At 49.6% G+C, this 15,346-nt stretch overlaps 1 protein-coding gene across 5 annotated transcripts in view; it reads left to right on the top strand.

Moving 5' to 3' along the window:
- Positions 1 to 15,346, top strand: part of LOC119979371 (pleckstrin homology domain-containing family G member 5-like) — a 146,360-nt gene that overhangs the window by 102,758 nt on the left and 28,256 nt on the right. For 4 of the 5 annotated variants that reach the window (XM_038821501.1, XM_038821498.1, XM_038821500.1 and 1 more), the window contains 2 exons: positions 9,831 to 10,016; positions 13,878 to 14,045. In XM_038821501.1, coding sequence (XP_038677429.1) covers positions 9,831 to 10,016; positions 13,878 to 14,045 — 354 coding nt within the window. Of the gene's footprint in view, positions 1 to 6,040; positions 6,315 to 9,830; positions 10,017 to 13,877; positions 14,046 to 15,346 lie in introns of those variants that run through there. The other variant, XM_038821502.1, reaches the window with a different exon arrangement.

Raw genomic sequence — 15,346 nt, 5'->3', positions numbered from 1 at the left:
ATCCCCCCTCCCCCTCCCGCCGAAATCCCTCTCCATCCTCGGCATTTTCTCCAACTCCAAGACACAAACCACAATGATTTCCTTTGTTCCCAGGTTTCCCTGAGATGGTGGTTGGTGGGCGATCTATTCTTCCTCATGGTTTGACACAGCTGTGTGGTTTGTCCACTTCAGAGAGTGGTTAAGTGTAAACCTCACCGATATGGGGCTGGAGTTACAAACAGGCCAGACTGGGTAAATGCAGTAGGTTTTCCAGAAAGGACATTAGTGAACCAGTTCGAGTTTTATGACAGTCTGATAGTTTAATGGTCACTTTTGCGAACAGCAGTTTTTAAAACTTAATGTCAATTCTCAGACTGCCCTGGTAGGATTTGAGCTTCTGTTTTCTGGGATTATTAGTTTTGTAACAGAACAACGACACTGACATCCCTTCGGACCTTGATCCAGTCGCCACATTTGGTGCTGGATTTCAGACAAATTCATATCCTGCACAGCAGCTGGGAATTTAGATCCTCGAAGGGTTAACTCGAGCAAGCAAGCAGCTGAGTTGAAGGATTTAATGGCACTCAAAACGTTAACAGTTGCTGAGGGAAAGCCCAGGGTGATCCCCTTGACAGAAGAATCCAGAAAGCGCACACAAAGGCCGCTGCCCTTTTGTTTCCTCATTACTTAGAACTGATTAACCTGCTGTGCAAATCGCAACTCACTCAGCCGGCACTGGGCCCCTGGTCCTGAAATGAAAATCGCTTATTGTCACAAGTAGGCTCCAAATGAAGTTTCTGTGAAAAGCCCCTAGTCGCCACATTCCGGCGCCTGTTCGGGGAGGCTGGTACGGGAATGTGTGTTTTTGGGGAAGGGACAGGGCAATGCAGGCTGACTATGTTCAGCTTGGATTCCTGAATATGACAGTTTCCTGATGCCCAGTCTCAGTTTTTCTCTGGCAACAGTTTCACACATCTCGGCCGGGAATTCTCTGAAATCCCGGCCAAGTGTTGACGCCAGCGTCAAAACCGGCGCGAGCAACGCCGGTGTCGACGGGCCGCTAGGCTCAGTCATTGACCCCTTCCTCGGGGGCTAGTATGGCGGCAGAGTGCTGTGCGCTGCTCTGGTGCCGAAAGCCGGCCCGCCACGGCCATCTCCGCGCCAGCCCATGGGCAACATGGCGGAGCTCTACAGGAGCCCGCACGGAGGAACATAGGCCCCCCCCCGGAATTAGCGCGCCCGCCGATCGGTTGCCCCTGATCGCGGGCCTCGCCACCATGGAGGCCCCGCCTGGAGTTGGCTCGGGAGGACGGAGGACGGCCCCCGCAGCCAGACTGCCAAGGTCCCGCCAGGTAGACCATAATCAAACCACGGCGGCGGGCACTCAGCCATGCCGATCTGTGCGCAGATCGGCGGCGGGGACCGCCGCAGGCTACCACGGCCGGCGCGATTTGCCGCCGATTCTCCGGTCGCTGGAAGAATCGGCAGCCCGATGTCAGAGCATGGTGTGCAGGATTCGTGCACCCCCACGCCGATTCTCTCAACCCCTGCGCAGGCTCGGAGAATCCGAGCCCTCACCTTATCTTGGAGTCAGTGATGAATGCACAGCCGCCCCCCCCGGCCATCGGGCACATGGAGGAACTGGCATCATGCGGACCCAGTGGGACCACAGGTTCAGCAATACGATGCCAAGTCCACGACCATTAGCACAAGAAAGCGACCAACCGATTTGGAGGGGAATTCACTTGGCCCAAATGTACAATCTTAATACAACCTTAATCAGCCAAAGCAGGAGGGAACAGCAAAGAGGTTCAGGTAAAGCAAACACTGGCTGTTCTTCTCCAGGGAGCACAGGTTAGGGTGTCCTGTCCTGACTTGTGTGTGGGATGGGTGTTATGTATTTGTGCTGATTCATAAATCTACAGACACACTCCAGGGAGAGAAGGTGGAAGCAATTCTTATTGCTTCATACAAATGCAAGTTAGAAAGATTCTTCCAGAAAAAAAGCATTTTGGGATCTAATGAGTAATTTGAGACATGACACGTGCTCAGATGGAACAGGTGATTTTAGAATTATAAGAACATAAGAACATAAGAACTAGGAGCAGGAGTAGGCCATCTGGCCCCTCGAGCCTGCTCCGCCATTCAATGAGATCATGGCTGATCTTTTGTGGACTCAGCTCCACTTTCCCGCCCGAACACCATAACCCTTAATCCCTTTATTCTTCAAAAAACTATCTATCTTTACCTTAAAAACATGTAATGAAGGAGCCTCAACTGCTTCACTGGGCAAGGAATTCCATAGATTCACAACCCTTTGGGTGAAGAAGTTCCTCCTAAACTCAGTCCTAAATCTACTTCCCCTTATTTTGAGGCTATGCCCCCTAGTTCTGCTGTCACCCGCCAGTGGAAACAACCTGCCCGCATCTATCCTATCTATTCCCTTCATAATTTTAAATGTTTCTATAAGATCCCCCCTCATCCTTCTAAATTCCAACGAGTACAGTCCCAGTCTACTCAACCTCTCCTCATAATCCAACCCCTTCAGCTCTGGGATTAACCTAGTGAATCTCCTCTGCACACCCTCCAGCGCCAGTACGTCCTTTCTCAGTAAGGAGACCAAAAATGAACACAATACTCCAGGTGTGGCCGCACTAACACCTTATACAATTGCAACATAACCTCCCTAGTCTTAAACTCCATCCCTCTAGCAATGAAGGACAAAATTCCATTTGCCTTCTTAATCACCTGTTGCACTTGTAAACCAACCTTCTGTGACTCATGCACTAGCACACCCAATTCTCTCTGAACAGCGGCATGCATTAATATTTTATTGTTTAAATAATAATCCCGTTTGCTGTTATTCCTACCAAAATGGATAACCTCACATTTGTCAACATTGTATTCCATCTGCCAGACCCGAGCCCATTCACTTAACCTATCCAAATCCCTCTGCAGACCCAGTATCCTCTGCACTTTTCGCTTTACCACTTATCTTAGTGTCATCTGCAAACTTGGACACATTGCCCTTGGTCCCCAACTCCAAATCATCAATGTAAATTGTGAACAATTGTGGGCCCAACACGGATCCCTGAGGGACACCAGTAGCTACTGATTGCCAACCAGAGAAACACCCATTTATCCCAACTCTTTGCTTTCTATTAATTAACCAATCCTCTATCCATGCTACTACTTTACCCTTAATGCCATGCATCTTTATCTTATGCAGCAACCTTTTGTGTGGCACCTTGTCAAAGGCTTTCTGGAAATCCAGATATACCATATCCATCGGCTCCCCGTTATCTACTGCACTGGTAATGTCCTCAAAAAATTCCACTAAATTAGTTAGGCATGACCTGCCTTTTACGAACCCATGCTGCGTCTGCCCAATGGGACAATTTCTATCCAGATGCCTCGCAATTTCTTCCTTGATGATAGATTCCAGCATCTTCCCTATTACCGAAGTTAAACTCACTGGCCTATAATTTCCTGCTTTCTGCCTACCTCCTTTTTTAAACAGTGGCGTCACGTTTGCTAATTTCCAATCCACCGGGACCACCCCAGAGTCTAGTGAATTTCGGTAAATTATCACTAGTGCATCTGCAATTTCCCTAGCCATCTCTTTTAGCACTCTGGGATGCATTCCATCAGGGCCAGGAGACTTGTCTACCTTTAGCCCCATTAGCTTGCCCATCACTCCCTCCTTAGTGATAATAATCCTCTCAAGGTCCTCACCTGTCATAGCCTCATTTCTATCAGTCGCTGGCATGTTATTTGTGTCTTCCACTGTGAAGACCGACCCAAAAAACCTGTTCAGTTCCTCAGCCATTTCCTCATTTCCCATTATTAAAACTCCCTTCTCATCCTCTAAAGGACCAATATTTACCTTAGCCACTCTTTTTTGTCTTATATATTTGTAAAAACTTTTACTGTCTGTTTTTATATTCTGAGCAAGTTTACTCTCATACTCTATCTTACTCTTCTTTATAGCTTTTTTAGTAGCTTTCTGTTGCCCCCTAAAGATTTCCCAGTCCTCTAATCTCCCAGCAATCTTTGCCACTTTATATGCTTTTTCCTTCAATTTGATACTCTCCCTTATTTCCTTAGATATCCACGGTCGATTTTCCCTCTTTCTTCCGTCCTTCCTTTTTGTTGGTATAAACCTTTGCTGAGCACTGTGAAAAATCGCTTGGAAGGTTCTCCACTGTTCCTCAACTGTTCCACCATAAAGTCTTAGCTCCCAGTCTACCTTAGCTAGTTCTTCTCTCATCCCCTTGTAATCTCCTTTGTTTAAACACAAAACACTAGTATTTGATTTTACTTTCTCACCCCCCATCTGTATTTTAAATTCCACCATATTGTGATCGCTCCTTCCGAGAGGATCCCTAACTATGAGATCATGAATCAATCCTGTCTCATTACACAGGACAAGATCTAGGACCGCTTGTTCCCTCGTAGGTTCCATTACATACTGTTCTAGGAAACTATCGCGGATACATTCTATAAACCCCTCCTCACGGTTGCCTTGACCGACCTGGTTAAACCAATCGACATGTAGATTAAAATCCCCCATGATAACTGCTGTACCATTTCTACATGCATCAGTTATTTCTTTGTTTATTGCCTGCCCCACCATCTCGTTACTATTTGGTGGCTGATAGACTACTCCTATCAGTGACTTTTTCGCCTTACTATTCCTGATTTCCACCCAAATGGATTCAACCTTATCCTCCATAGCACCGATGTCATCCCTTACTATTGCCCGGATGTCATCCTTAAATAACAGAGCAACACCACCTCCCTTACCATCCACTCTGTCCTTCCGAATAGTTTGATACCCTCGGATATTTAACTCCCACTCGTGACCATCCTTTAACCATGTTTCAGTAATGGCCACTAAATCATAGTCATTTACGATGATTTGTGCCACCAACTCATTTACTTTATTCCGAATACTACGAGCATTCAGGTAAAGTACACTTATGTTGGTTTTTTTACCTCTGTTTTGAATCTTAACATCTCCAGTTTTATTCCTTTTGTTATTACTGGGCCTATTCACTGTGCTCCCCTCAGTCACTGTACCTTGTACTGTCGCCCTTATGGATTTCTGACTATGTCTTCTCTATGTTATGACCAACATTGCGCCGGGAATCCCACATGTAGGGGGATATTTGCAGGCCCAGCTATTGGGTAAATTTGCCACTGACCATCTGCTGACTGTCCACTGGCCGTTCACTTAAGATTTTGTTCTGTGACTTTCCTATGGATTGTGATGATGCAGCATCTGAAAAATAGCAATGATTAACCTCTGGGGTTTTCCCTGAGCTGGAAGTGCTCATGTTGGACTTTAACCTCTGCCTGGGTTTAACCTCAGCAATACCACCATCTGGAAAACTCAATTTTCTCCCCCCCTCACTGATGTACAGGACCTGGGTTCCAGGCTAGACACCCTCAGACGATGTGGGCCATGAGCTTCTTGGGGTTCAACTGATCTTAATGCGCACACAGAATTCTGGGGCTGGCCTCTTGCATTGTCTTCACACACTGACCATTTCAGTAGTATAAGAAACATGTTAACATATAGCCATAGTCAGGGAACTTTGACCTTTAGACTGAACTGAACTTAATATAATAGGTTAGTGTTTTCGGTAAGGCTGTTAGTTAACCGTCTGTATTTAGTCAACCCTCTAAATTGATGAGCTGACCGTCTATCACTGAGCTATCCTTCTCTCTGAACTAAATCTCTCCCTGTCAGTAAACTAACCTGCTTACTATCACTGAACTAAACCTCTCTCTCTATTGCTGAGTTAACCCTCTCTGTCAGTATGCTGATCAGACTGTCAGGACAAGGAATGATGTGAGTTGCGTGTCGTCTGTATGTTGTGAGGCAGACTGAGGTTTTTGTTTGCTGGACAGTCTGAACCAGCTATCCTGTTGCTGAACTGATAACATTTGTCTGGTTATTGAGGTGAGGATTCTCCTGCTGACTAGCTCCTCCCCCCCCCTCCTGATAAGAACCATTTGGCAGCAGTTAGGAGAGAGCTGTCGACAGACACTTCATCAGCTCCAGAGAGACCAGCATTTTCCCTCTCTGATTGACTGCAGCAGGAACTGGGTGTCAGCAGGGAACAAATCGGCTGTTTTGGGATTGCGAGGAACTGCCCTACTGTCCCCTGCTTCACTCGCCGCTCATTTTGATTGCTCCTGTACTTGGATCCAGGATGAAGGACTGCCCGGCCCCCGGGGCTGTTGAGTTGCTCAGAGTGTCAGTGTGGCCGAACTGGGATTCTGTTGGCGTGACCAGTAACCCAGCTATTGGTTCAACAGGAATCGAGGTGAGGATTGAGGTGAAGGGCTGGGATGGATGGTTGAAAGGTTTGTGGAGGTGGGGCTGTGATGCAAGGGGATAGGAGGTCAGTCGATCCCTGAAATGGAGTGACTGAGTTTTAATTTTACCGAGCAGCACAGATAGATGTTCTTTAAGTACGAGAGAGACTCAAAAGTTGGCACCCAGGCTTCAAAACTGATGGCCGGCAAAGACATGGTGGGCTGAAGGGCCTGCTTCCGTGCTGTATGACTCTTATGACCATCCATACTGGGTCCAAACCTTGACAGCTTTGTTGTGGTGGTGGGGCCTCTGTTAAGGGCAATATGGTCAGCTTGGAGCAGCATCGTCAGAGGGCCAATAGCAGGGGTCAGGGAATCAGAAATGGGTTCAGGGAGCTGGGAAGTGGGAGAAGGAGGGGACAGAGGAGAAGGGACCAGGAGCTTAGGGCGGTCATTGAGATTCACAATCACATTGAGTCTCACAATCACTCAGTGAGTATATGAGCCTCCGTCTAGATTGATGTCAGCTGATCCCACAGAGAGTGGGGTCCAGACTATCCAGCCTGAGAGAGCTGGTCAGTAGATGAGAATTGAATCACTGTTTTTTTATCAGTAGCTGCTCACATTGATTAAATTAACAGAAACCAGTTACTTTCTTTGTTCATAGTCTCCCAGTGCAAATAAGGGCACTGATAACATACATATCTGGCCTTTGTGACTGGAGGGCCCCATTAAAAAGTAACCACTGAGTTACAAACAAACCGGTCAGAAGAGGTCCGATTTAGTGGACTCCTCTGATTGGTTCGCCTGACCCCATTGATCCTCTCTGTACAAAATTTTTATTCTCTGCTTGACTTTGAGCCTGGGCGAGTGAACAATGTGATGGGTTAGTTACTGACCCAGATTCTGCTGAAATTCCTTTCACATCATCACCCCAGAGATAAATGAGACCGTTACTGCTTCGACATCTGAAGTGTTTTTTGCCAAAACAAGTCGGGGAACATGCCCCATTTCTCAAACTGGCAGGTGGAAGCGTTGTATATATGTGAGCCAGAGCTCAGCTGGTAACACTCTTGTCTCTAAGTCAGAAGGTTCAGTCCCCAACTCCAGAGATCTGAGCACAAACATCTCGGTCGACACTCCAGTACGATACTCAGGGTGCCGCACTGTTTTTGGAGGAGACGTTAAAATGAGGATAAGTCTGCTCCCTCGTGTGGGCATTAAAGTCCCATGTCAACGTTTCAAAGAGCAGGGAAGTTATCCCTGGCATCCTCGTCAAGTTTTATCACTCAATTATTATCAGAAAATCAGATTACCTGGTCATTATTGCATTAATGTTAATGGGAGCTTCCTGTGCATAAATTGGCGGCCATATTTTGTGTGCTACAACAGTGATTATAAGTACTTAATTGGCTAGAATTGCTTTCGGATGACCCCAGGTCATGAAAGGCGTTATTTAAATACAACTCTTGTTTTTTTTTCTGATTAAAGCTGTTAATATTGAGACGCTCCCCATCTGTCAGACTCACCCACTTGTGTCACACCTATTCAGACCCAGCTACTCCGCTCTGTCACTCTTACTCAGAACCCACCCACTTAATTTTATTCCCAGCCATTTCCTGGATTGAGGACTACCTGAGTGGGAATGTGATCGCGGGCTGATTGTCCCCTCCCTATCTCAGGGCACTGAGGACAGTTGAAACCCCAGCAGCAGAACCCTGTTGTGCTTGCTGAGTATAGGCTGGTGATGGTGGTGTGTGGGGAGGGCGAGACCAGTGGACCTTGGACGTTACAACTTGTACCAAACAGGAAGATCTGTATTTAATTTGATCCTAATCAGATCTCCTGTCATGAGCAAAACAAGCTGCTTCACATGCAATGAATTACTTAGATGTGCAGTCCCTCACGTTTTTCTGTTTGTTGCTATACCAGATCAGGGCATTAAATTGTCATGAAGCCAGCAAGGGTGTAAATGCTCACTGGGGATCAGCTCCCCCTCCTCTCCCTGAAGGTGCGGACTCTCACTGGGGATCAGCTCCCCCTCCTCTCCCTGAAGGTGCGGACTCTCACTGGGGATCAGCTCCCCCTCCTCTCCCTGAAGGTGCTGACTCTCACTGGGGTTCAGCTCCCCCTCCTCTCCCTGAAGGTGCTGACTCTCACTGGGGTTCAGCTCCCCCTCCTCTCCCTGAAGGTGCTGACTCTCACTGGGGTTCAGCTCCCCCTCCTCTCCCTGAAGGTGCTGACTCTCACTGGGGTTCAGCTCCCCCTCCTCTCCCTGAAGATGCTGACTCTCACTGGGGCTCAGCTCCCCCTCCTCTCCCTGAAGGTGCTGACTCTCACTGGGGTTCAGCTCCCCCTCTCCCTGAAGGTGCTGACTCTCACTGGGGTTCAGCTCCCCCTCCTCTCCCTGAAGGTGCTGACTCTCACTGGGGTTCAGCTCCCCCTCCTCTCCCTGAAGGTGCTGACTCTCACTGGGGTTCAGCTCCCTCTCCTCTCCCTGAAGGTGCTGACTCTCACTGGGGTTCAGCTCCCCCTCCTCTCCCTGAAGGTGCTGACTCTCACTGGGGTTCAGTTCCCCCTCCTCTCCCTGAAGGTGCTGACTCTCACTGGGGTTCAGCTCCCCCTCCTCTCCCTGAAGGTGCTGACTCTCACTGGGGTACAGCTCCCCCTCCTCTCCCTGAAGGTGCTGACTCTCACTGGGGTACAGCTCCCCCTCCTCTCCCTGAAGGTGCTGACTCTCACTGGGGTTCAGTTCCCCCTCCTCTCCCTGAAGGTGCTGACTCTCACTGGGGTTCAGCTCCCCCTCCTCTCCCTGAAGGTGCTGACTCTCACTGGGGTACAGCTCCCCCTCCTCTCCCTGAAGGTGCTGACTCTCACTGGGGTACAGCTACCCTCCTCTCCCTGAAGGTGCTGACTCGCACTGGGGTTCAGCTCCCCCTCTCCCTGAAGGTGCTGACTCTCACTGGGGTTCAGCTCCCCCTCCTCTCCCTGAAGGTGCTGACTCTCACTGGGGTTCAGCTCTCCCTCCTCTCCTGTAAGTGTTGACTTGCTGGATTGGCTGCTGTTGTTTTAGTCTCTGAGAATTTGAGATAAAGTTTATTGCTGAATTAGATATTTAAATAGGCCTGGCCAGAACCCTCTGCTTTTGTGAGATTAGAAAAAAGGCTCACGATTTGTTCACTACCAGGAGTGAGAAACGCTCGATGGGTCATGACTCTGTCACTCCGTGTAGTGAGGTTTATGTAATGCTGCACATTCATCTGCTGTCGTCTTGTTAAACCATGCTGCAGCCCCGATTAATCTGTAATTTCTGTTTTATGCCATGTGGAGAGAGGAAACTTCCTTCTCACAGTGTCTTGTGCTGCACTGCATTGGGCACATCAATCGTCTAATCCCACTTTGCCTCACCTCCGTCACTTTGCTGTGTCTAACTCCCTCCCTCCTCCTTCTCCCTCTCTCTTCGTCTGCTCATCAGTCCGGCTCGATCTATCTCTCGCTCACTTTGTCCGTTTTTTGTTTTCCAGGTAGTGGGCAGGAAGAGGAAGAATATGATGGAGTTCCTTGGCGAATCCACACTCCTGATGACCGATTCCCTCTCTCCGCTCAGCTCCTCATTGCCCAGTGGTGGTGCAGACAACTGGAAAAACCGGGCTGCCAGTCGCTTCAGTGGCTTATTTGGCTCTGGGGCCAGCACAGGACCCTTTGGCCGGGTGGGTGCTGACCCACTGGTCTAAATCAACTTTTATTAATGTCTTCTTAAGTAGTCGCCCAGATAGGGGTAAGGGGGAGGCAGAGTGTAATGGGGGTGGGGGTGAAAATCCGGACCCAGGGTGTGTAGGGAATACTCGGGGGTGGATGCTAAAAGGTGTTGTGTGTTGGGGGTGGGGGTACAAGGAGAGGCACAGGTGAGTGGAGGGGAGGGTGTAATGTGTGTGTGAGAGGGTTAGAGTTATTTGAAAGTCAGCCTGTTTCCGGGAGTGAGCTCAGTCACCCATGGCCCCACATTCACTGGAATACATTGCTGGGTGAAGGCTGCAGTCAGCAGTAAATGGGCAGTGGAGTGCATGCCGTCCGTAAAGGTTTAGACAGGGCAGGCACAGCCTGTTAGGGCTGTTCTGGAGCTCACTACCCTCTCGTGGCCTGTTCTGGGCCGGCTACAGTGAGTGAACTGCAGCTGTCTGAATAGGTGCCAATGTGATTGATCAGGGATTGGAGGAGGGCTGGATTCCATTCTCTGTTATGCAGTTTCTGTGGTTTGTGCAGCCCCAGGTGGGGTGTAAAGAAGAGGGAGAAACATAATCAACCCACAATACATGGGCACGAGCGGCAAACAGCTGCACACTCAACCTCACATGGTGGGTGGTTGGGGAGGAGGGGAATTCAGAATAAACCCACTGAGAAGAGCAAGATAGACCACCCAGTCATCCCATGGAAGGGAAGATGCCTACAGAGGGTAAGAGTGGGGGCATCCGCAGTCTTATTATTCACAGTGCTGTTGTGGATATCTCGGGTGGCCTTTAATCACTGACCTGGAATTAAAGGGACTTCACAAGTCAGAGCATCAAAAAGAGCTTGTCCAGGTGGCTCAGCTTCTCAGCCCAGTGTCAGGCTGACAGGGCTACAGGATCCAGCACCCTCTGTCTGCTCAGTTGATTGCAAAAATTGAGCTCATTGACCCCAGGTTAGACAGAGGAAAAGTCAGCGTTCCTGCCCCGATCACTGTCCAGCGACCCCTGGGTTAGACAGAGGGGAAATCAGTCCGGGTTCCTGCCTCTGATCACTGTCCAGCGACCCCTGGGTTAGACAGAGGGGAAATCAGTCCGGGTTCCTGCCTCTGATCACTGTCCAGCGACCCCTGGGTTAGACAGAGGGGAAATCAGTCCGGGTTCCTGCCTCTGATCACTGTCCAGCGACCCCTGGGTTAGACAGAGGCAAAGTCAGCGTTTCTGCCCTTGATCACTGTCCAGCGACCCCTGGGTTAGACAGAGGTGAAATCAGTTGGGTTCCTGTCCCTGATCACTGTCCAGTGACCCCTGGGTCAGACAGAGGCAAAGTCAGCCAGCGTTCCTGCCCCTGACACTGCCCAATGACCCCTGGATTAGACAGAGGGGAAATCAGTCAGGGTTCCTTCCCCTGATCACTGTCCAGCGATCCCTGGGTTAGACAGAGGGGAAACCAGCAGGGTTCCTTAATCTTATCACTGCCTAGTGACCCCTGGGTTAGACAGAGGGGAAATCAGCAGGGTTCCTTCCCCTGATCACTGCCCAATGACCCCTGGGTTAGACAGAGGGGAAATTAGTCTGGGTTCCTGCCTCTGATTACTGTCCAGTGACCCCTGGGTTAGACAGAGAGGACAATATCAGGGTTCCTGCCCCCTGATCACTGTCCAGTGACCCCTGGGTTAGACAGAGGCACAGTCAGCCAGTATTCCTGCCCCCTGATCACTGTCCAGTGACCCCTGGGTTAGACAGAGGCAAAGTCAGTCAGTGTTCCTGCCCCTGATCACTGTCCAGCGATCCCTGGGTTAGACAGAGGCAAAGTCAGTCAGCGTTTCTGCCCCTGATCACTGTCCAGCGATCCCTGGGTTAGACTGAGGCAAAGTCAGCGTTCCTGCCCCTGATCACTGTCCAGTGATCCCTGGGTTAGACAGAGGGGAAATCAGTCAGGGTTCCTGCCCCTGTCACTGCTCAGTGACCCCTGGATTAGACAGAAGGGAAACCAGTCAGGGTTCCTGCCCCTGACACTGCTCAGTGACCCCTGGATTAGACAGAGGGGAAATCAGTCAGGGTTCCTGCCCCTGATAACTGCCCAGTGACCCCTGGGTTAGACAGGGGAAATCAGTAGGGTTCCTGCCTCTGATCACTGTCCAGTGACCCCCAGGTTAGACAGAGGGGAAATCAGTCCGGGTTCCTGCCTCTGATTACTGTCCAGCAACCCCTGGGTTAGACAGAGGGGACATCAGCAAGGTTCCTGCCTCTGATCATGTCCAGTGACCCCTGGGTTAGACAGAGGCAAAGTCAGCCAGCGTTCCTGCCCCTGATCACTGCCCAGTGACCCCTGGGTTAGACAGAGGGGAAACCAGCAGGGTTCCTTGTCCTGATCACTGTCCAATAACCCCTGATTGCTGCTTGTTGCTTTTTAGGAACAAAGTCTATTTCACCGTTGATGCCCCCATGGTAAACCTCGACACTGATGCTCACTATCTGGGCTAGTGAGGCACATGCATGAACTCGCTCCTGACCTCATTACAGCCTTGGTTCAAACATGACAAAAGAGCTATATGTCAGAGGTGAGGTGAGAGTGACTGCCCTTGACATCACGTATGGTATCAAGGAGCACTAGCTAAACGGGAGACAATGGGAATCAGGGTGTAAACTCTTCATTAGTTGGAATCATACCTGGCTCATTGGAAGATGTTTGTGGTGGTTGGAGGCCAATCATCTCAGCTCCAGGACATTACTGCAGGAGTTCCTCAGGGTAGTGTCCTCGGTCTATCCATCTTCAGTTGCTTCATCAATGATTTCCCTTCCATCATAAGGTCAGAAGTGGGGATGTTTGCTGATGACTGCACAATGTTCAGCAACATTCGCGACTCCTCAGATAATGAAGCAGTCCATGCCCAAATGCAGCAAGACCTGGACAATATCCAGGCTTAACATGACACGTGGCAAGTTACATTCGTACCACACAAGTGCCAGGAAATGACCATCTCCTACAAGAGAGGATCTAACTACTGCCCCTTGACATTCAATGGCATTACCATTGCTGAATCCCCCATAATCAACATCCTGGGTGTTACCATTGATCAGAAACTGAACTGGAGTAGCCATATCAATACTGTGGCTACTAGGGCAGGTCAAAGGCTAGGAATCCTGTGGCGAGTAACTCACTTCCTGATCCCCCCAAAGCCAGCCCACCATGTACAAGGCACAAGTCAGGAGTGTGTTGTAATACTCTCCACTTGCCTGGATGAGTGCAGCTCCATCAACACTCAAGAAGCTCGACACCATCCAGAACAAAGCAGCCCAGATGCTTGCTCCCCCTTCCACAAACATTCAAACCCTCCACCACCGACGAACAGTGGCAATCATGTGTATCATGTGTACAAGATGCACTGCATTAACTCACCAAGGTTCCTTAGACAGCACCTTCCAACCCACGAGCACTACCATCTAGAACGACCAGAGCAGCAGATACCTGGGAACCCCACCACCTGGAGGTTCCCCTCCAATTCACTCACTACCCTGACTTGGAAATATATCACCGTTCCTTCACTGTCGCTGGGGCAAAATCCTGGAACTCCCACCGTAACATCACAGTGGGTGCACCTACACCTGAAGGACTATAGCGGTTCAAGAAGGCAACTCACCACCACCTTCTGAAGAGCAACTAGGGATGGACATAAATGCTGGCTTAACCAGCAACGTCCACATCCCGTAAATGAATTTTAAAGATTTTAAAAACAAATCTCAGCACAAGTCAGCATCTTCAGAACAAGGGGAGAATAGGAAGGTTCTGTCGCCCAGACTTGACCATGGTTGTGATTGTTGATTCTGTCTATCTCTGTGCAGGAAATGGATAAAATGGACCTGCTTCAGAGCAAGCTTCACACATACACCATGTTTGGTCTACCCAAACTGCCAGCACAGCTACGATTCGACCAGGACTCCTGGGAAGAAGAGGAGGACACCAACCTGTACCTCGAGGGATCTTGGCAGGAGATCATTGAGGATCCCAAGGTGACTGGATCAGCCAGGCTAGGATGCTGTTCAAATGGACATTAAATCAAACCCAGCCCAAACCCCTACACCTCATTAAAATCCCTCCAGGCATGCTCTGATATCTCCTCCCAGTGACCATTCTCCCTGTCTGAGCCCTGTGACACATTATGATATTCCAGTGGGAGGGCATCGCAGTACTTCCTGACTCTGGCCTCATCCAATACCTGCACTTTCTAGTCAAGGTCTATCTGGCAGCAGGAATCCTGACTAACACATCGGGTACTGAGTCCCGGTTTCAAACTCTGCTTGTAGAGTGTGTGCCAACAATGATTGAGTAAATCCTGCCACTCTCCCACTGTTCACTTAATTTAATAACCTTTAAAGGGAAAATAAATGATGACAAACAGCTTAAAAATAATTTTTGAATGTACATTTAGAAATTTATTCAGTAATTATAGTGATTCCCCTGGAATTCTGTTTTGTAAATATTTCACCAACAAAATTATGGGCGCAATCTTCCCAAAATAAAACAAAGTTGCCGAGCGAGCGCGTTCAGCCACGTGTTTCCCGGCACTCCCCAAAAAGAAACTCCAAACTCCCACCCCCCCCCACCCCCAGCCCGAACACAACATGGGAGGGTCCCAGCCACAGCCCCCCTCCCCGAACACAACACGTGTGGGTCCCAGCCATGACCCCCCTCCCCGAACACCCACATCAGGCAACCCCAGCCGATCATGCGCCTACAAAAAAAAATGCCAACTTGGCACCTTAACAGTGCCAATCTGGCACCCTGGCAGTGCCCCTGCCAGCTGGCAGTGCCACTTGGACACCACCAGGCTGGCACCCTGCCCAAAGGATATGCAACTGGGGGCCTCCGATCCCCTGGGAGACCCTCACAAGTGCCAATCTGTCTGGTCTCCGTTTGTGGGGACCAGTACCAAACAGCACTTGTCAAGGTCCCTGTGGCAAAGGGATTGACTCCCAAAGCCGCAGGTACCTTGGGAATCTGCTTACTGCCTCGCTCTAATATGCAGATTTGCGAAATCGTGATCCTGCCCATTGTGAGCGGGATTCCCCTTGCAATGTTTAACGAGATTGCGTTCAATCTCGCTCGACATTACGAGCTGGGTAGATCCCGGGGACAGGGATTTCCCGACTTTCACTGGCCACATTGTGCCACAGCGTGATGCTTTACCGGCGCAGCGTGGCCGGAGGAACAAGCCTTTTGTTTTCTATTGTTTTTGCCTCACTGAGGATTTTTGCTATGTTCATTAGATTGCTTTGGTCTTTGAATTGAAAGTTTATTGTGAAAATGGGCC

This window comes from Scyliorhinus canicula, chromosome 16 (genome assembly GCF_902713615.1).
Source record: "Scyliorhinus canicula chromosome 16, sScyCan1.1, whole genome shotgun sequence".
Classification (NCBI taxonomy): Eukaryota; Metazoa; Chordata; class Chondrichthyes; order Carcharhiniformes; family Scyliorhinidae; genus Scyliorhinus; species Scyliorhinus canicula.
The sequence above is the reverse complement of the archived record's forward strand: the minus strand, read 5'-3'. Positions and strand labels throughout refer to the sequence as shown.